The sequence below is a fragment of the Pongo pygmaeus genome, chromosome X (genome assembly GCF_028885625.2).
Source record: "Pongo pygmaeus isolate AG05252 chromosome X, NHGRI_mPonPyg2-v2.0_pri, whole genome shotgun sequence".
NCBI lineage: Eukaryota > Metazoa > Chordata > Mammalia > Primates > Hominidae > Pongo > Pongo pygmaeus.
The window spans coordinates 138,172,806-138,194,839 of NC_072396.2; the positions used below are offsets into that span (position 1 = coordinate 138,172,806).

General features: G+C 39.6%; 1 protein-coding gene and 1 pseudogene across 1 annotated transcript in view; one reads left to right on the forward strand and one right to left on the reverse strand.

Annotated features, from left to right (window-relative positions):
• GPC3 (glypican 3) overlaps positions 1–22,034 on the reverse strand; it is a 463,650-nt gene that overhangs the window by 213,512 nt on the left and 228,104 nt on the right. The window contains exon 3 of the mRNA XM_054471390.2: positions 10,776–11,470. Coding sequence (XP_054327365.1) covers positions 10,776–11,470 — 695 coding nt within the window. The remainder of the gene's footprint in view (positions 1–10,775; positions 11,471–22,034) is intronic.
• Positions 19,017–20,978, forward strand: LOC129025411 (small ribosomal subunit protein uS2-like; annotated as a pseudogene).

The window sequence follows — 22,034 nt, forward strand, 5'->3', positions numbered from 1 at the left end:
AAAAAGCAGAAAAGCTTAGATAGACTCTCAGTCAGTAAATGATAATAGACAGCACCCAAATATAATGACTCTGCTTCCTACTTTATCTGTTTGAGGCATTCTGAGTGGAATGAAAAAGGGAAAAATTAATTCATTTTCTGAATATTCTTCAGAATGAATTTGAATTGGGTAATAAGGAGGCAGCAACAACCCTCCCCCCTCACCCCCCATATGAAATAAGAAAGCAGCCTTGCTGGATTATGTACTTCCCAAAGGGGCATTTTAAAAGGACATTAAGAAATCTGTAATTTCACCAAAACAAAGGCTATTTGTTTTACCCCATTAACAGTCCCCCCGACAAGGAAGGGAAAGGTAAACTGTAAGACCTAGAACAGTGCTCAGCACTCAGCACTCAGAAAATTGTGGCTGCTGGTAATGATGAAATTTGTATTTTATCTTCCAAAGGCTGCAACATGCTGGAAGACATCTGCTCAGAATTCCCTTATCTTTGCCTTTTGTAAAATTCTTTATTACAGCAAGTATTAAAATTGCCCCCTCCCTTGAGGAAATTACTATAGGACAGTGCAACTTCATTAAAAAATGCTTCTGTGATATTCAAATATGTTTTCCATTTTTAAGGTAGGGGCAGGAGGAATGGTCCTTTTAAGAAACAGTCAAGTTAGAAAACATTTTTCTGCCAGATACCTGAGCAAGACAGCAAAATGCATGGGCATAAGAGGTCAGTGAGCCAAGGTTACTTGTGGTGTCATTGTGAGTGGATAATGCAGAACTACACTCGCCAAGAGGAACCTTGCTCCAAGTGGGGGAAATTGAATCATAGGGAAATCACAGTGTATATGACTCTGTTTTGTGTGGCATTTCAGCTTTTCTAATGAAGGGAGCAAGTATCCAGGGGCTTTTATGCCCCCACAAGGTAGGAGGCTACTTTCACTGTACTCTGATTCCCTAGCCACTTGACATCATTTTAAAAAGGCATTGTGGTTACTGTAGCCTTGTAGTATATTTTGAAGTCAGGCAGTGTGATGCCAAAACAGATATACAGACCAATGGAACAGAACAGAGGCCTCAGAAATAACGCCACACATCTACAACCATCTGATCTTTGACAAACCTGACAACAACAAGCAATGGGGAAAGGATTCCCTATTTAATAAATGGTGTTGGGAAAGCTGGCTAGCCATATGTAGAAAACTGAAACTGGATCCCTTCCTTACACCTTATACAAAAATTAACTCAAGGTAGATTAAAGACTTAAATGTAAAACCTAAAACCATAAAAATCCTAGAAGAAAACCTAGGCAATACCATTCAGGACATAGGCATGGGCAAAGACTTCATGACTAAAACACCAAAAGCAATGACAACAAAAGACAAAATTGACATATGGGACCTAATTAAACTAAAGAGCTTCTGCACAGCAAAAGAAACTATCATCAGAGTGAACAGGCAACCTATAGAATGGGAGAAAATTTTTGCAATCTATCCACCTGACAAAGTGCTAATATCCAGAATCTACAAGGAACTTAAACAAATTTACAAGAAAAAAACAAATAACCCATCAAAAAGTGGGCAAAGCATATGAACAGACATTTCTCAAAAGAAGACATTTATGCAGCCAACAAACATATGAGAAAAAGCTCATCATCAGTGGTCATTAAAGAACTGCAAATCAAAACCACAATGAGATACCATCTCACGTCAGTTAGAATGGCGATCATTTAAAAGTCAGGAAACAACAGATGCTGGAGAGGTTGTGGAGAAATAGGAACGCTTTTACACCGTTGGTGGGAGTGTAAATTAGTTCAACCATCATGGAAGACAGTGTGGCGATTCCTCAAGGATCTAGAACCAGAAATACCATTTGACCCAGCAATCCCGTTACTGGGCATATACCCAAAGGATTATAAATCATTCTACTATAAAGACACATGCACATGTATGTTTATTGCAGCACTGTTCACAATAGCAAAGACTTGGAACCAACCCAAATGCCCATCAATGTTGACTGGATAAAGAAAATGTGGCACATATACACCATGTAATACTATGCAGCCATAAAAAAGGATGAGTTCATGTCCTTTGCAGGGACATGGACGAAGCTGGAAACCATCATTGTCAGCAAACTAACACAGGAACAGAAAACCAAACACCGTATGTTCTCATTCATAAGTAGGAGTTGAACAATGAGAACACATGGACACAGGGAGGGGAACATCACACACCGGGGCCTGTCGGGGAGTGGGGGGTTGGGGAGGGATAGTATTAGGAGAAATACCTAATGTAGATGACAGGTTGATGGGTGCAGCAAACCACCATGGCACACGTATACCTATGTAACAAACCTGCATGTTCTGCACGTGTATCCCAGAACTTAAAGTTTTTTTAAAAAAAGGCATTGTTGGCTCCCTCACTGTTGTCTCAGGACCACAGGAGTACTCAGAATATCAGGCCATGGTGAGATCTTCTTGGACTTCTGCCTACTTGGGCAAATATCCCTGGCTTTCTGACCTTTCTGAATATACTCTGAGGACGAATCCGTCCTCTGTCACTGCCAGCAGGCATGGATAAGCATGTGCTTACCACTCTGTGGTCATCACAATGCTTCACCCTAGAAGTGCAATAAAAGAGAAAACTTAATTCAGCCAAGTCACTTAGCAACACAAAACTCCCAACCCTATAGCCTGAACAGAGCAAGAAAGGAAATGACAGCTTAGAGACTGAAAGAGAGCAGTGGAGTCGCTGGAGGCCCACAGTAGCAGAATTTACTGCTAATGAGAAGCAACAAACAGGTGCCTCTTTGATACTTTCTTTTTAAAGTATTCTCTGAAGAGCTGAGAAAACTGCCACTGTTCTCAGTATTTGGATATGCCTTCTGCTACCCTCCAACAGGTGGCACACGGGCCTGCTTTTCGGCCAATCAGTCAGGGTTGAGCTAATTGTCTTTTACTAACTTCTAATTTCCTTGCCAGATCCTCCAAAAGCATTGAGAACTTGAAAGGTTCTTGGAGCCATCCAAGGGTGGGGGACCATGTGTTGGAAGACAATTCTCCATGGATCTCTTGTGCTTTGGCATGTCTTAGGAACAGACGAACTGACTACCCCTTTGTTCCAGACTATCCTTTTCAAGTATCTTTGTATAGCCAACAGCCTTGGAAGATAGAGATGATATTTCCCTTTAGAGTAAACAGCAGGTGGGCTTACCATCTATTATAAAAGATTTGAGTTCCCTAAGTTCAAAGTTTCTCTTCTATAATACAACTCACTACGTGTACAGGAGTCATTCAGCTCTCTTTGCCTTACCCTGTGGGAATTGGGACTCAGGGATCTGGCACAAATGCTAATACTCTGGCTGCTGCTATTGCTGTAAGCAATAAACTGTCCTTCATCTCTGACTCAGGAGTCTTATGTCATTAACTAACATCGATGAAACTACAGCAGGCTAACTTGTTTGCTTGCAATCAGGGTAAAAATCTCAGACCTTTCACAGCTTTTGAGGATGTGTTCCTGCCACATCAGTCCACTGACCACAGAAAGGATATAAAATTTCTCTCTAAAAATTCAGAACATATAAGCAACTGGCAATTATGCCAAGGCAAGGGCAAGCAATTCTAGATTTATGAAGAACCCATCTAATTTCTTAATATGACCTGTAATATATGTATAATTTCAGGATGAAACATTAAAAAAAAAAGCTCCCCTTATGTAACCACTTCTTGAAACCTACCATAGTTAACATTTATTGCCTAAAACATGGTGCCAATTTTTTCATTTGTATTCTTGCAATAAATAGGTAATGTGTGTTTTAAAACTATATATTTTCTCCATGGAAATCACCGAAGCTATTTTGATTGTGAATGAAAAAATGATGGCAGCCTGTAAACAGTTTTTGTCTTTCCAGAAATAAACCTCGTGTAAGTAAAGTTGCTTACCATTGTTGTTCTAGATGCTGACCTGCAGACACTAATTAGGTAGTGAGCCGTTTACTTCTTTTCATCACTTTCAAATCACTTGGTACTGAAAACAGCTTGTATGAATTCAGACAAGGTATCTCTATCTGAGACTGAAAAATGAAAGTCCAAAGTGATAGCATGAGGAGAAAAACACTGACATTCTGACACCTGAGAAATAACTTCAGCCTTCAACAGTGGAGAGGAAGGTAAGGCTAATCTTGGAAATTCTGATGAGTTACAGTCACTCACACTGACAGCAAAATGTAAGAGTTTGATGGAGTTAATTATTATTGAGGATCAACAGAGAATCTTCCCCAGAGCTTCCTGGCACACAAAAATAAATACTGACTTCAGAAATCCTAGCAAAGGAAATGGATGTATTTGGATACATTAGGTTCTCAGTAGGCAATGTTACTATTATTAAATACCAAGGACACTCCATACTGGAGATCTGATGTTCTTCTACTGTCCAGAATCAAAGGCAGATGCATTAAAAACTATCTGTTGGTCCAATCGGCAGATTTCCAACTTCGCAAGTGGAAGAGAACCTCTTTCTCACCACCGGCATTGCTCACATAGATTCTAGGCCAAGTCATCTGACTGTGTGACTGGACCTTCCATCACCTGCACAAACATTCCTTCTTTTCCATGAAACTACTCTGTTCCTTTAAGCGTTAGGAAGATGTAAATCTCATGCCTTTTAGTACTTCATTGGGAAATACTAGAGCAAAAGTCTCCAAGGAGGGAGAATGAATTCAAAAACTGATTGTGCAGCTGGAAAAACAGTAGGGAGTAATACAGGATATTAAATAATATAATAAAAACCTACTTAGTCTGTGTTTGGGGAATAAAGATTCTGCCGAAGAGAATGAAACTACTTGAGAGAGCAATATAGAGTAATGGTTAAGAGCATGAGCTTTGGAGTCAGACAGGTTCAGCTTTGAATACTAGTTCTGCCACCTACTAGCCAAGTGACTGCTGAGGGCAACACAACAGAGTCATGTGCATCTTTCCAGCTACTCCCTCTGATCCCCAGTGGCTATCATAGTGCTTCCATTATTAGATGCTCAATAAATGCTTCCTGCAACGAATCCTATTTCAGATAGTGCTAAAACGAATATCACAACAAAAAAAGAAAGGGAGAAGTAATGGTGGTAGAAAAGGTTGCAATTCTACACAATATTCAAGGAAGCACAGAACAAGCCAAGGTAATGAAATTGTGGGAGAGGAAGCACTAACTCTGGGAAATGCTGAGATGAATCAATAAAGAAAGTATGTATGTGTGTACAAGTGGAAAAATAAAAGTGCAAACCAAGTGGAAAAATAAAAGTGCAAACCGCCATGTGAAGACATGTGAGTAGTTACTTTGGGGATTAAAGGAAGTAAACAAAATTACAGAAAGTTTTGGGAACGTTTCCAGGAGAGGGATAAACATCCAACATGCTAATTATTAATCATTTAGTAAATGGATGAATTATACATGAAATGGGCAATGGCTATGCATATAGTCCACACATAGGTATATGGTAGTAACAGCAATCAAAATGGTTTTCAGGATAAAAACAGTTATATTTCAAAAAGAAGCTGTGGCATTCAGCAGTTTGGGCGTAACAACACTGAAAATATATGTATTGCAAAATGGTACATATTTGTAGTTGCTTTAAGGTATAAGATGTGGAATTCAATAATGCACTGATAAATTTAATAGTGATACTTTCACCCAAATACTGTTAAAGATCTATTCAATTCTCACTTGGGGCCAAGATATTTATCCTAGTTTGTATAGATATTTATCTCAGTTTGCAAAACAGATCTATTTATAGTCTCATCATTAATACTTTCTTGGACTTTTCAGCACAAATCTTCTCTTTCCCCCTCCCTCCATCTCTCTTCCCCCCCACACATGTATTCACACACATACATTCTCACACACTTACTATTTTTATTTACTTCGTTTAGACTAAAACAACATTAAGATATCTTGGCACCTAAAAATAAGTTTAAGAAAAACTCATTTTTCATTTGGCACTTAGATCACTGTAGTAAGAAAGAGTACTGGACTGGGCCTTAGTGAATACTTGCCATGTTCCTGAACCTAACATTGCATTTAATCGCCATATCTCAACCCCATTTTATAGATGAAGAATTCAAGGTCCTAGCTTTGCCACTAATTGCCTGTGGAACTTAGGCCATTCACTTCCAACCTCTGGGGCTTATTTTCTTTACCTTCCAAATGAGGTGGCTGGATTTGCTCCCAAGGGAGCATCAGAATCAACTGGGACATTTCTTAAATAAAAAATAATTTGGGCACGGTGGCTCATACCTGTAATCCTAGCACTTTGGGAGGCTGAGGCAGGTGGATTGCTTGAGGCCAGGAGTTCGAAACCAGCCTGGCCAACATAGCGAAACCCCGTCTCTACAAAAGATACAAAAAATTAGCCAGGTGTTATGGCACACGCCTGTAATCCTAGCTACTCGGGAGGCAGAGGCATGAGAATCGCCTGGGCCCAGGAGGCGGAGGTTGCAGTGAGCCAAGATCAAGCCACTGCACTCCAGCCTGGGTGACAGAGTGAGACCCTGTCTCAAAAAACAAAAGAGAACAAAACGAAACAAAATCATCTAATCTCTTCACACACCTTTGGTATTAGAATCTCTGCAGGGGTGGACTCCAGGAATGTGTCTAACAAGTAACCCAGGCGATTGTGATGATGAGCCGAGTTTGAGAACAGGATCCTTTACCACCTCCAGTGGTGCTGCCAGCGACAACACCCCAGTATTTTTCTGCCTGCCTTCACTTGGTAGTCTGAAGTATTGAGAACTATGCTAGAGAAAACTAAAGCACCAACAAGCCACACTTAAAAAAACGAACAGTACCACACTCACTTAGAAGACCAAAACAATCTTCATAATCTGGGTAGATGACAGGCACAAAAACAACTAGGCAAAGTCTCTGTGTGGCAGACCTTATGTCATGGCTTAAAGCCAGCTTGAAAGGATATCCCAGCAGAGCTCAGGAAGAGGATATTTTTAAAGAAGTCTCTCACCACAACTGAACCTCAAGCAGGACTGAATGGCAGGGTTTTACATTTTATCGCAACAGGAAGGTAAGGGTGCTACTGGAGAATCTCATTAAAGCTTTAGTTTTAAACCAGCTTTTGCTTTGGGGCATTCTGTGGGTTTGTTAATGTGAATAGAGTTCTGCAGCTCCGACTTCCCCTCGCCCTCATATACGCCCAGTCCCTTTTTGACCCGTACTGAGTATGGGTTGGATCACACCTGGCCAGTGATTGCCCTACCCCCACCATTTGGTACATATTACTTAGAGTTGGTGATCATAAAACATGAACAAGGCAGAGTTTACATATGTTTTCTGGTTTAGTTCAGGCATTCCCTGGGGATGGCAGAATTCACACTTTCATAACCAGCTGGGAGCTGGGAGCAATCAGGCCCTTAATGGCCAAAACAGAAAGGGCCTGCATCACTGAGCACCTCTTGACAGCCAAAGCCTTTCTTCCTGAATGATAATGACATGAAATGCACTCCCCCTGCATGCATGTGCATGCACCTAAAATGTAGCAGGATTGGCCGCCAGAAATTGCTATCCAATTTAGGTTCACTATGTGTTTGCAAAATCCTAGTGGAGCTCTTAGAGTAAAAGTCTAGAGGGGTCTAAGCGGGGACAGACTGGTATGATGGAGAAAGTATTAGATTGTAGCAGCAGAAGACCTTGGATTCTACTTCTGGCTCCTCCATTAATTATATAACTTTGGGTAAGCCTCCCTGAACTTTATTTCTTCCTTTGTAAATCAATGGGATTGGACTAGCTAATCTCTCACAGCCCTTTCAACATTCACATTATGGTGAAATGTTCACTATGGTGAAATGTATTCAGTTACACGTCTGTCTACCAACTAAACTGTGACCTTTTCAAGACTTAAGAACTATGTCTTGGGTAGTTTTGAATATCCAGCACCTAGCAAAGTGCCATACACAAAGCAGATGTTTAATAAATGTTTCCTAAATGAACCTTCATGTCTAGTGCCTGATCAAAACAGTGCACTTAATTCTTTACAAGTTCCTCATCTCATTATTTCATGTGTTTAAAAGCACCACATGGCCAGGCGTAGTGGCTCATGCCTGTAATCCCAGCACTTTGGGCGGCCTAGGTGGGTGGATCACCTGAGGTCAGGAGTTCGAGACTAGCGTGGCCAATGTGGTGAAATCCCGTCTCTACTAAAAATATAGAATTAGCCAGGCATGGTGGCGTGCGCCTGTAATCCCAGCTTCTCGGGAGGCTGAGGCAGGAGAATCGCTTAGAAGTAGGAGGCGGAGGTTGCAGTGAGCCGAGATTACGCCACTGCACTCCAGCCTGGGCGACAGAGCGAGACTCTGTCTCAAAAATAAATAAATAAATAAATAAATAAATAAATAAATAAAAGCACCACAGGAGGATACTTGTTTTCGAGATCAATTGTGTTGCTGTGAAATGACCAATATCAGAGATATCAGAGGCAACCTTTAAACACTCCTACACCCTGTCTTTAATGTTGTCTCTTTATTTTCCTCTTACTGAAAGCATTTCCACGCCCCTGGCATGCTTTCTTCGTGTCTTACACACAGTGGGCTCTCAATCAGTATTAGGTGAATGAACATATGAATGCATTTACTTTTTCTAGTTTTGTAAAATTTACTTTTGCAGAAGGCCCCAGAATCTGGCCTCGAATTGTGAAGCAGTCAAGGGAATAATTAGCCACTGAAGAACACCGTAATTAGATAGGACATTTTTGTTCATTTTACTATAAAATATTTTCACAGGAAATGTGTTTTAAATGACTAACATTGTGAATGGGGCAATTACAGCAACTCCATAAGTAGCCATGCTGAGGGTTGCATCATTTTTGTCCTCTTTCCTAGTTTAATTCACCAAAGAAACTAATTACCCCTGGAGTTTAAAGACAAGCTGAAATAGCCTAATCCACCCTCCACATTTTGGATAAGCAATGGTTCAGACTGCACAGCAGTTGTGCTGTATACACGCTAAGGGTGTGTATCAACCAAGCCAACAAAGTCTGGGTTTGAATCCCAGCTCCTCTGACTTAACTAGCTTTGAGGAAGAAATAAGACTCAGTGTTTGATAGATCAGTAGAGTGTCTATAGTGTATAGTAATCTATCATATATTTCTTTCTCTCTCTCTCTCTTTTTTTTTTTTTCTTTTGAGACAGGGTCTCACTCTTTCGCCCAGGCTGGGGTGCAGTGGCGTGATCATGGCTCACTGTAGCGTTGATCCTCCCACTTCAGTCTCCCCAGTAGCATGCCACCACACCTGGCTAATTTTTTGTATGTATGTATGTATGTATGTATGTATGTATGTATGTATGTATTTATTTATATTTTGGTAGAGATGAGGTCTGTATGTTGCCCAGACCGGTCTTGAACTCCCAGCCTCAAACAATCCTCCCGCCTAGGCCTCCCAAAGTGTTGGGATTACAGGCATAAGCCACAGCACCTGGCCACATATATTTCGAAGTAGCTAGAAAAGAAGAATTTGAATGTTTCTAGCATAAAGACAAATATTTAGGTGATGGATATCCCAATTATATTGATTTGACCTTTACAAATTATATGAATGTATTAAACTATCACATGTCCCCTGAAAATATGTACATGTATTGTATATCAGTGAAAAATAATCAGCAGAAAGCAGAAATAGAATATTTCTAAAACAGAAAAATAAAACATAACCCAGCTTTTAGGTTTATTAGGACTGATTTCATGGGTTACTATGAAATGATATTATGTAAACTAGCCAGCATAGCACTTGAGATGTAGTGGAAGCTCAACAATGGTAGTGTAATATACTATTCTGCCACCTCCTTCTACAAAGCTGGCAGCATTCAGGAATCAGATACTACCTTAAGGGAACTGACTGGCAACTCTTGGCTACATGTTCTGCTATATATTGGAAGTTGGTGTCTCCCGTGATTCCGTTACTAACAATACCTGACTGAAACCAAGCAAACTGCTGCCTCACTCACAGAACTTCCCTTCCACCATCACAAATTTCCTCAGGCTTAGACTGATATAATCAAGGCTATAAACAAAACCACTGGAGAACATGGATTGTTTGCCTTGCTTATGTGCTTGTGAGGTTTAATTAGTGAACTCTAGCTGGGTCTTTTGTGTTTGAAGTCACTACTCAAAATGCTAATGTGATATACATGATTGAAAACACCAAGAGGAAATTAGAATCAGAAAAATTGGTGATAACCAAATTAAAGGGAGACCTGGTCAATTTCTGAAGCATGGCTCTTCCACTAACTTTGGGTGGGTGCTCTTAGGCAAGTTGCAATTTCACTAAGCTTCAGTTTCCTCATTTATAAAATGAAGATAATAGCTCCCACTTCACAGGCTTGTCATCTATTGTGTATCAATAATGAGGATTATGATAACTGACAATAGTGCTAATAATAGCCAACATTTATAGAAGACTTACCGCGTACCAGATACGTGCTAAGTGCTTTAACAAATGTCATTCCCTATGAAGACGATATTCTTTTTATTTCTATTTCATGAATCAGAAAAATGAACTCATAAAGATAAAATGACTTCCCAACGTCTCACGGTAAGGAAGTGGGTGGAGCCAGGCTTTACGATTCCATAGCCTGTGGTCTTAATATGCTGCCTAACTCTGTGAGGTCATTCAGTCCATCATCACCCCTTCCCCCCCTTCCAATTTTGTTCTCATTTCTCTCCATCAGCACCTGCTACTGGCCACCTCACCCCAATAAGGCCCAAATCTTCTGACAACAGTAGACTGGTACTCACAGTGGTGGTCAGCTTTCCTGCATTCTTCTGGACATACTGGATAGAATCGTGGATTGTTGAAAAGAGACCAAGCAGTACGTTTTCCATGTCATAGATTCTGTACATGCCATTCACAAGTTCTTCAAGGGACAGAATGTATTCTCTCCAGTACTTGTCAATCTCCACCACACCTGCCATACAGCCTTGCATGACCACATTGCAGTAACCACCACAGGGTTTAACCATCATCAGTCCCTGGCAGTAAGAGCAGTACCACATTCTGGTGAGCATTCGGCCACAGTCCTTACTGAACTTCAGGTGATCGGTTGTGTTGATCACTTCAATTCCAAGATTCAGAGCCTGAAGGAAGATCCTAGTGACTTGCAGTGACTTGGAAACCTGGGTCATAATAAGCTTGGGGAAATTCCCAAATACTTTCAGGTCACGTCTTGCTCCTCGGAGGCACTCATTGATGTCCAAGGCTGAATCAGGCAGGCCTGGGTTCATTAGCTGGGTATAGATGACTGGAAACAGGCTGTCAAACAATTCATTGACCATGTCATCTACATTGATGTCAGAACCCAAGATGTAGAGAGACACATCTGTGAAAAATTCACCCACAAACTCAAAAGCTTGTGGAGTCAGGCTTGGGTAGTTGTTCTTGAACATGGCATTGGTGTAGTTCTTGGCATGGCGAACAACAATTTCAAAGGCCTCTGTAAAAAAAAAAAAAAAAAAAAAAAAGACACAAAAATATGTACAAATTAAAGCATGAAAATCCAGGGTCTAAATGAATTTGAGACTTCTCTATTGCTGTGGTGATTAAGGTCCCATTTGCGTTGAATAATTGACTCTCATTCATTTCTGGCATTGCCTCTACTCTTGCAGTCATTTGCTCCTATAAATCAATTTTCCTTTCTGAACATGAAGTCCAGATTCTGATGTGCACATAAATTCTTAAACACACAAATTATATTTCAAATGACAAAAGCCAAGATTCGGTTAACATTTCGGCCTTTCATGAAAATATTGATTAAAAATTGGCTAAATGAGAAGTTATTTCTTTCTCACACTGATTTATTCAGTTAAAAAGAAATTGTATTTCAGGACATTTCATTTTTAGACAGAGATAAATATTTGACAACAAACCATACATTGTATAAACTCACACAACAATTTAAGCCTGTTTAGCCCTGGAGAGGAGGCAAGTTCCTAGCCAAGAATAAAAGCTACCACGAATTTAATCATTTTGGTAGATTTTCTCCTGATAACTTTAAAGAGAGCTTTCTGACAGATTGCCAGAACTGGAAATGGAATTTATCCAATGCATTTGTATCTGGGTGGAAAAACAATCCATGTACTTATCTATCATTTGGTGTTGAAAACAACACCTCTGGTATTTGCAAGCTGAACATCCGGCGGGATAACTACTAAGCTTCCTTGCTAAGTTCAGCTTCCACATGGCTTGGAAGCCTTATCTACTCTACAGAGACCACAAATTCATGATTACATCTGCTGCCCCAACCCCTTTGCATAAAGCCCAATCAGTGTCATTGGTTTGAAAGAGAAAGTAGTAATGTCACCATCTCATTTTCTCCAAACTGAAACATCCCAGACCCAAATTATTTCAAATAATCAGAGTTCTACATTTATATGAGGGAAGGAAAAACAACCACAATAGGCTTTTGAAGAAATAAGGCAGAGTTTAAAAACAAAAATAGCCAAGTTTCCTGAGACACTTAAAATTAACTTAGTCCTTCCTTCCATTTCCTTCCAAAGTGCAAAGGTCCATGACAGATGTACTCCAAATGATGCCAGTTCATGAGCCTTGAAAAATCGAATTATTACCACTTTTAGACTACTAGAGAGACCATACTCCAACAGTTCCTTGGGATCACTTAGTCCAACATTTCAGTCATCTGTGGCAGAAGTGAGCTCTAGGTTGTGCTACCACCATCTGCCCCAGATCCCTCCCAGGGTAGAACATGCTCCCTAGATTCTTCCCTTGGGCTTATGACATGCCCAGCAATGTTGAACAACTGCCAGTGTAGTTCTATTGGGCTTCCAAGCTCACTTGAGAAAATAGTGAGTTTAAAACAGAACTTAACTTCCTACAAAAGGCTTTTGAGTATATGTGTACTGAGGGCAGTGAGAGTGTAACAGTCTCTGAGGGACACTAGCTTGCACTGATTACTTCTACTTTGCAGCTGTGTGTCCCTGGGGAAAAAAAATCTGCCTTTCTGTAAGTTGTTGAATGTTCATTTGGTTTTTTGTTTGTTTGTTTGTTTGTTTAGAACATTAAGCAATTCCTAGAAAGTTGCTCTATCTTATAACAACTCTCCAAACTCCACACGCTTACTTTAGTCTCAATCCTTGTTTTCTAAAAGCTGGATGAGGCCAAGAGATTATCTAGCCCAATACATAGGATCAGTCAACAAATTCGTTAAAATCATCAGAAATTTGGAGATTTGAAACTATTCATTCATTTTAATTTCAGCTAGCAATCACTTGTTATATATCAGGCTCTGTGCTAGGTGCTAAAGGCACATAAGTGCTGGGTAGATGGAGATAAATGATAGACCATCCTTCTCTCAGAAGTATTCACAAGCTATATGGTTTAGAGTTTACAAAATATTCTCAAGTATATTATGGCATCTACTTTTTACAATAATCTTTTAAGTTTGGTATTACAACTCCCATTTTATATGCAACAAAATTGAGGCTAAGTAGAGTTAAAGCATTTTCCCATGGTCACACAGGAAAGTAGAAGCAATCAGCACAAACTAGTGTCTTCCATAACAGTTACACTCTTGCTGCCCTCGACCTACAGCCAATACACATAGTCTCAAAAACCTTTGCAGAAAGTAAAGTTCTATTTTAAACTCATTATTTTCCCATTGGCTTCCCATCTTCAAATGGAAACATACTAGAAGAAATTGCAACCCAAAGACCAACAAAGCAGAGTCACACCTTTCACCTTTGCCTTTGTGCAGAATGAAGAGAAGGGAAAAGACTGCTGTGGATATGCCACTCCTGTAGATCTCAATCATCCAAGCATCCCTAAAATGAATTCTATACAAGGCAAGCTTTATCTCAAGTACAGTGCATTCATTCTCCAATGTGCAAGATGTACAACAGCAAGATTCCATTGACTGTACTGTCATAACATTTTTAAAAGTTTCTGTTACTAGCACTCCTAAATCAATGGAAAAAGAAAATTATAAAAGATCATGAACTCTTCTGCAGAAAGAATAATCACAATGCATGTTGCAGGGGAAAAGGGCTAGGGGTTTACTTTGAACCTCAAGCTCATATGTGCTCCCTGCTCCAACTTCCACAGCTCAGAATCCACTTAGCACGTCTCTGGGCTTTGCCCAACCCACTTACTTCTGTATCACAGGACAACAAACCAAGCCATAACTGGTCAACTAAAGGCTCACAGAAACCAACACTAGGCGAAAAGCAATGTTCAGTTTTTCTTGGCAACTTGAGATTTCATGAAATGAAATCAAGGGCTAGAATTACTGCAAAGAAGTTCAGCTCATTGATTGTTTTGGTCAGATAATAATGTACACTTCAACTAGGGGAGGTTTCCCTCTGCCTCTTTCCTGGGAAGAAATCAAGGGTTATATCCAGGAAAAATTTGAACAAACGATGTAAAATCAGAGCTATCATGAACATTTTGGCATTGAATAGAAAATATTCTAATTTTTTACAACATAAAGAAAAATAAGTGGTGCAGGCAAATAGATTTAATAAATTTGGGTTAATACATGTCCTAATATAGCAAGGTTTCTAGATATCTAGATGCCCCATTATCATTCTGGTCACCACCCTTTGGACATGCTCCAGTGTTGTCAATGCCCTCCTTAAATTGTGGTGTTCAAAAAGGGATACAATTCTCCATATGTGGTTTGATGGTGAAGTGTACAATCAGGCTATTACCTCTCTTTAAATGGTTCAATAACTTCTACTACCCCCCAGGACATATAGCCTATCACTGTAGCAAAATGACTGTCTTTAGTATTTGATACTGACGTTCCTGTATTCAGACTCAGACAGGAAGAAATGTGTTTTTACGGGCCTTTTCAGTAGTAAGCTGGGTGTTTAAAAAAAGGAGAATGTACTTGCGTTTGGAAGAAGAGAGGAATAAATGAACCATGGAATTTCTTTCAAGCCCTTTAGGGTAAGGCAGTCCTTATAGAAGCAGGTTATTTTTTTTCAAGGCAGTTTTTCCAGCACCGTAAGAATGGCAAATACTTAAGAACTTTTTATGTTCCTGGTATAAATGCCTCACAATGGGTTAGAATAAAAATGGTCCTTGTTTTCAAGCTTAGGTACCTTAACGGAAGAAAGAAAAGTAATATTTATGAAGTAACTGCAAGGTACATGCCAGGATCTGTGGTAAAATTGGTCATATCACATGAAGTTTCTGTTTATGTCCTTTGCACACTTTTATGCAGCCAAAACACATATGAAAAAATAGCTCAAGATTACTGATCATTAGAGAAATGCAAATCAAAACCACAATGAGATACCATCTCACACCAGTGAGAATGGCAATTATTAAAAAGTCAAGAAACAACAGTTGCTGGTGAGGCTATGGAGAAACAGGAAGGCATTTACGCTGTTGGTGGGAATGTAAATTAGTTCAACCATTGTGGACAACAGTGTGGTGATTCCTCAAAGACCTAGGGGCAGAAATACTATTTGACCCAGCAATCCTATTACTTGGTATACACCCAAAGGAATATGAATCATTCTATTATAAAGACGCATGCACGTGTATGTTCACTGCAGCACTATTCACAAGAGCAAAGACATGGAATCAACCCAAATGGCCATCAGTGATAGAATGCATAAAGAAAATGTGGTACGTACACATCTTGGAATACTATGAAGTCATAAAAATGAACAAGATCATGTCCTTTCCAGTAACATGAATGGAGCTGGAAGCTGTTATCCTCAGTAAATTAATGCAGGAACAGAAAACCTAACACCGCATGTTCTCATTTGTAAGTGGGAATTGAACAATGAGAACACATGGGCACATGGGGGTAAACAACACACACTGGGGCTTGTTGAGGCAGGGAGGGAGGGAGAACATTAGGAAAAATAGCTAATGCATGCTGGGCTTAATACCTAGGTGATGGGTTGCTAAGCACAGTAAATCACCATGGCACACGTGTACCTATATGACAAACCTACACATCCTTCACATGTATCCTGAAACTTAAAATAAAATAAAAAAATAAAGAAAACTAGGGAAAAAATCAGTTAATGTAATCCATCACATCAACAGCCCAAATAAGAAAAATCATATGATCATATCAGTAAATGCAGGAAAAACATTTGCTGTTTTTCCTGCCAATATCCTACATCATTCATGATAAATTTCTCAGCAAACTAGAAACAGAGGATAACTTCTTCACCTGATAAAGAACGTCCACAAAAAATTTTACAGCTAGCATCATGCTTAATGATGAGAAACTGCATGCTTTCCCCTTAAGATCAGGAACGAGGCAAGAATGTCCCTGTTTCAGCACTCCTATTCAACATTATACTTAAAGTACTAGCTACTGCAATGAGACAATAAAAGGAAATAAAAGGTGTACAGATTGGGAAAACTACAAAACTCTGGTAAAAGAAATAAAAAATATCTTAATAAATGAAGAGATATTCCATGTTTATGGATAGAAAGACTCAATATTATTAAGTTTTCAATTCTTTCCAACATGATCTATAAATTCAATGAATCCCAATCAAAATCCCTGCAATTTATTTTGTGGACATCAATACTAAAGTTTATATGGAAACACAAAAGACTCAGAATAGCTGTAACAGCACTGCAAAAGAACAAAGTTGGAGGACTGGCATCACCTGAATTCCAGAATTCCCATCAAGGTACAGTAATAAAGACAGCTTGGTATTGGTGAAAGAATTGAAAAACAGATCAATGGAACAAAATACAGAGCCCAGAAATAGACCAACACAAATACAATAATCAACTGATCTTTGACAAAAGAGCAGAGACAATGCAATGGAGAAAGAATAATCTTTGCAACAAATAGTGCTGAAACAATTGGACATCCACATGCAAAAAAATGACTCTAGATATAGACTTTTCACCTTTCATAAAATTAAGTCAAATATATCATAGACATAAATATAAAATGCAAAACTATAAAACTTATAGAATGTAAAGTGGGAGTTCTTGGTGACTGACCTTAAGTTTAGCAGTAAGTTTTTAGATATAACAGTAAAAGCACAATCCATGAAGTTGAAAATTGATTAGTCAGACTTATCGGGCACTGAGCAGAAAAACATCCATTCTGCAATGTTAAGAGAATGAAGAGTAAAGCATATGTCAAGAAAATGAAAAGACAAGCCACAGACTAAGAGAAAATATTTGCAAAACACATATCTGATAAAGGCCTTGTATCTAAAACACTCAAAGAACACTTGCAATTCAACAGTAAGAAAACAACCCAATTAAAAAATGGGCAGAAGATCTGAACAGACATCTCACCAAAGAAGATATACAGACGGGGAAAAAAAACTAGAAAAAGATATTCAGTATCATATGTTATTAGGGAACTGCAAATTAAAATAACAATGAGATACCATCACAAAGCCATTAGAATGGCTAAAATTCATAACACTGACAACACCAAATGATGGCAAAGAGGCAGAGCAACAGGCACTCTCATGCATTGCTGGAGGGAATATTAATACAAATGGTACAGCCACTTTATAAAGAAGCTTGGCAGTTTCTTACAAAAGTAAACATACTCTTACCATGTGATCTAGCAGTTGTGCCCCTTGGTGGTTACCCAATTTATTTGAAAACTCATGTCTACAACAAAACCTAGTGTTTATAGCAGTTTTATTTATAATCACCAAAACTGGAAGTAAGCAAGATGTCCTTCAATAGGATAAATAAGCTGTGGTACATCTATACACTGGAATACTATTCAGTAATAAAAAGAAATGAGAGATTAAGACACAAACAGACATGAAGGAACTCTAAATGTCTACTGCTAAGTGAAAGAAGCTAGTCTGAATGGCTACATACTATACGATTCCAACCATATGACATTCTGGAAAAGGCAAAACTATAGAGACACTAAAAAGATCAATGGTTGTCAGGGATTTGAGAGGGGAGAGGAGAACATGGGAAAGTAAGTGAGGCATGGGATTTTAGGATGGTGAAACTATACTGTATGATATTCTAATGAAAGACATAAGACATTATGCATTTGTAAAAAATTATAGAACCGTGCAATACAAAGAATGAACCTTAATGTAAACATATGGGCTTTGGTTAATAATAATGTATCAATATTGGTTCATTAATCATAACAAATGTACCAAACGAATGCTAATAATGTTAATAATAGAATAAGTCCTGTGCAGGGAAGAGGGAGTACACAGAAACTCTGTACTAACTGCTCGATTTTTCTTTAAATCCAAAACTGTTCTAAACAAATAAGGTCTATTAATCTTCTAAATTTTTTTAAAAAAAACTAGACCTTGGAAATTAGCCCTTGATGGAACTAGTGACTAGAACCACTGAAGAGTGTTAAATCACTCCCTCTTTTTCCCCCTCAATCTGCTTTGACATTTCTTTCATGAGTTAGGGAGTTTTCACATACAATAGATGCCATATGGCATCAACGTAATTTTAATTGAAAAAACCACTGGAAAAGGTTAATGGACCAAAACAGCCAAATAAGTAACACATTTCAATGTTATTTTTAAATACTAAATGATTTTTGAGAAATCAGCCACATAGAAACTGCAAGTTAAGGTTGTAAGAAAAGCCTCACATTTTAAAAACTAAATAATAGAGAAAACACTAAAAGTGTTGCTCCAATTTCTGTCAGATTTTTCTGGCATTTTATGTTTCACATTAATTTAACTAGAATGGACAAAGCTGAGAAATAAGTTGCTATTAAATATAAGCAATTTATTTGTGCAGATCCATGACCAGCCTGTAAATATATACAGTCTTGCTTTTTAAATTTCACACACTAGGCTTCTAAATTCAATGTACATCAATGAGGAATAGAGGAATGAGTGAAAGAAAGAAGAAATATATGCTTTTCACAGGCTATTACATATGTCATTTGATAGATAGATGGAGAGATAGATAGATACAGATATTTCCCTAAAGGCTATTATAGATCAGAGAGAACAATTAAAATAATTCACTCAAAGGGTCCTCAGAAATGAGAAGTGAATATCTCTAACTACTAGAAAATGTATGAGTCTGCAACAATTGACCAACTCATTAGCCCAACTAGTTCTTCTTGTTTACCCACCATTAGCTTTCCTGAACAACTAGTTTATTTTAACCTTCTGGACACCATAATTCGGGTAACTCATCATTTTTCCCTCTTCACATTTATTACTAGAAAGCTTAGGGCCAGATTTATGGTCTGCTTCTATCAAGCATAATAAACTTCATTATGTACTTTGTGTCATAACCTTACACCTAGCTCCATCTTACGTTCCCCTTTGCCTGATAGTTCCTATGTATTTCAGTTGCATTGCATCTTACATTTATTATGCACATATTTGTAGAGCACTTTAAATTCCTCTGGGGACAAAGTAGGATAAAAACAAATAGGTAGGTAAATAAATAAGGAGAAGGAGGCAGAGGAGCTATGCCTACCACTTAAAGAAAAAATACCATTTCAACAATGTTTTCTCATAAGTATGAGTAGCAACTACAGAAATGTTTATGTTTATAAATGGCAAACACCTTGCCAGGGACTCATTAGCAGTTCAACACTGTCTTCCCTAGCAGTGGTCAAAGCCCTTGGTTGACATTCTGGACACTGGCCTTGGGAAAGAATTTATGAGTAAGTCCTCAAAAGCCATTGCAGCAAAAACAAAAATTGACAAGTGGGACCTAATTAAACTAAAGAGCTTCTGCAAAGCAAAAGAAACAATCAGCAGAGTGAACAGACAACCTACAGAGTAGGAGAAAATATTCGCAAACTATGCATCGACAAAGGTCTAATATCCAGAATCTATTAGGACCTTAAACATTTGAACAAGCAAAAGACAACCCCGTTAAAACACGGGCAAAATACATGAACACACACTTCTCAAAAGAAGACATAAAAGTAGCCAACAAACATACGAAAAAAAATGCTCCACATCACTAATCATCAGATAAATGCAAATCAAAACTTCGATGAGATACCATCTCACACCAGTCAGAATGACTATTATTAAAAAGTCAAAAAACAACAGCCTTTCCGCACTGCCCACAGAGGGGTCCGTACAGCGTTTTTCGGGATTCCTGTCCTAACTCAGAGGAAAACTTTCACAACGTCCGGAGCCCTTGATGTCCTGCAAATGAAATAGGAGGGTGTCCTTAAGTTCCTTGCAGCAGGAACCCACTTAGGTGGCACCAGCCTTGACTTCCAAATGAAACAGTACATCTATAAAAGGAAAAGTGATGGCATCTACATCCTAAATCTGAAGAGGACCAGGGAGAATCTTCTGCTGGCAGCTCGTGCCATTGTTGCCATTGAAAACCCTGCTGATGTCAGTGTCATATCCTCCAGGAATACTGGCCAGAGGGCCGTGCTAAAGTTTGCTGCTGCCATGGGAGCCACTCCAATTGCTGGCCGCTTCACTCCTGGAACCTTCACTAACCAGATCCAGGCAGCCTTTCAGGAGCCACAGCTTCTTGTGGTTACTGACCCCAGGGCTGACCACCAGCCTCTCACAGAGGCATCTTATGTTAATCTTCCCACCATTGCTCTGTGTCACACAGATTCTCCTCTGCGCTATGTGAACATTGCCATCCCATGCAACAAAAAGGGAGCTCACTCAGTGGGTTTGATGTGGTGGATGCTGGCTCAGGAAGTTCTGCACACGCGCGGTACCATTTCCTGCAAACGCCCGTGGGAGGTCATGCCTGATCTCTACTTCTACAGAGATCCTGAAGAGACTGAAAAAGAATAGCAGACTGCTGCTGAAAAGGCTGTGATGAAGGAGGAATTTCAAAGTGAATGGACTGCTCTAGCTCCTGAGTTCACTGCTACTCAGCCTGAGGTGACAGACTGGTCTGAAGGCGTGCAGGGGCCCTCTGTGCCTATTCAGCAGCTCCCTACTGAAGACTGGAGTGCTCAGCCTGCCACGGAAGACTGGTCTGCAGCTCCCACTGCTCAGGCCACTGAATGGGTAGGAGCAACCACTGCTTAGTCTTAAGCTGTTCTTATATCAGCTCTTAAGCAACATGGAAATAAGGTTGACAAAAAATAAACATCAGTTTCCCAAAAAAAAAAAAAAGTCAAAAAACAACAGATGCTGGTGAGGATGCAGAGAAAAGGGAATGCCTGTGCACTGTTGGTGGGAATGTAAATTAGTTCAGACACTGTGGAAAGCAGTTTGGAGATTTCTCAAAGAACTAAGAGTTGAACTACCATTCAACCTAGTAATCTCATTACTGGGTATATACCCAAAGGAAAATAAATCATTCTACCAAAAAGACACATACACTCACATGTTCATCACAGCGCTATTCACAATAGCAAAGACATGGAATCAACCTAGGTGCCCATCAATGGTTGACTGGATAAAGAAAATGTGGTACATATATACCATGGAATACTACACAGCCATAGAAAAGAATGAAATCATTTCCTTTGCAACAACATGGATGCAACTGAAGGTCATTATCCTAAGCAAACTAATGCAGGAACAGAAAACCAAATACCACATGTTCTTGATTATAAGTGGGAGCTAAACATTGGGTACTCATGGACATAAAGACGGCAAGAATAGAAACTGGGGAGGAGGAGCCAAGATGGCCGAATAGGAACAGCTCCGGTCTACAGCTCCCAGCGTGAGCGACGCAGAAGACGGGTGATTTCTGCATTTCCATCTGAGGTACCGTGTTCATCTCACTAGGGAGTGCCAGACAGTGGGCGCAGGTCAGTGGGTGAGTGCACCGTGCACCAGCCGAAGCAGGGCGAGGCATTGCCTCACTCGGGAAGCGCAAGGGGTCAGGGAGTTCCCTTTCCAGGGGTGACAGACGGCACCTGGAAAATCAGGCCACTCCCACCCGAATACTGTGCTTTTCCGACGGGCTTAGGAAACGGTGCCCCAGGAGATTATAGCCCGCACCTGGCTCAGAGGGTCCTACCCCCACGGAGTCTCGCTGTTTGCTAGCACAGCAGTCTGAGATCAAACAGCAAGTCGGCAGCGAGGCTGGGGGAGGGGCGCCCGCCATTGCCCAGGCTCGCTTAGGTAAACAAA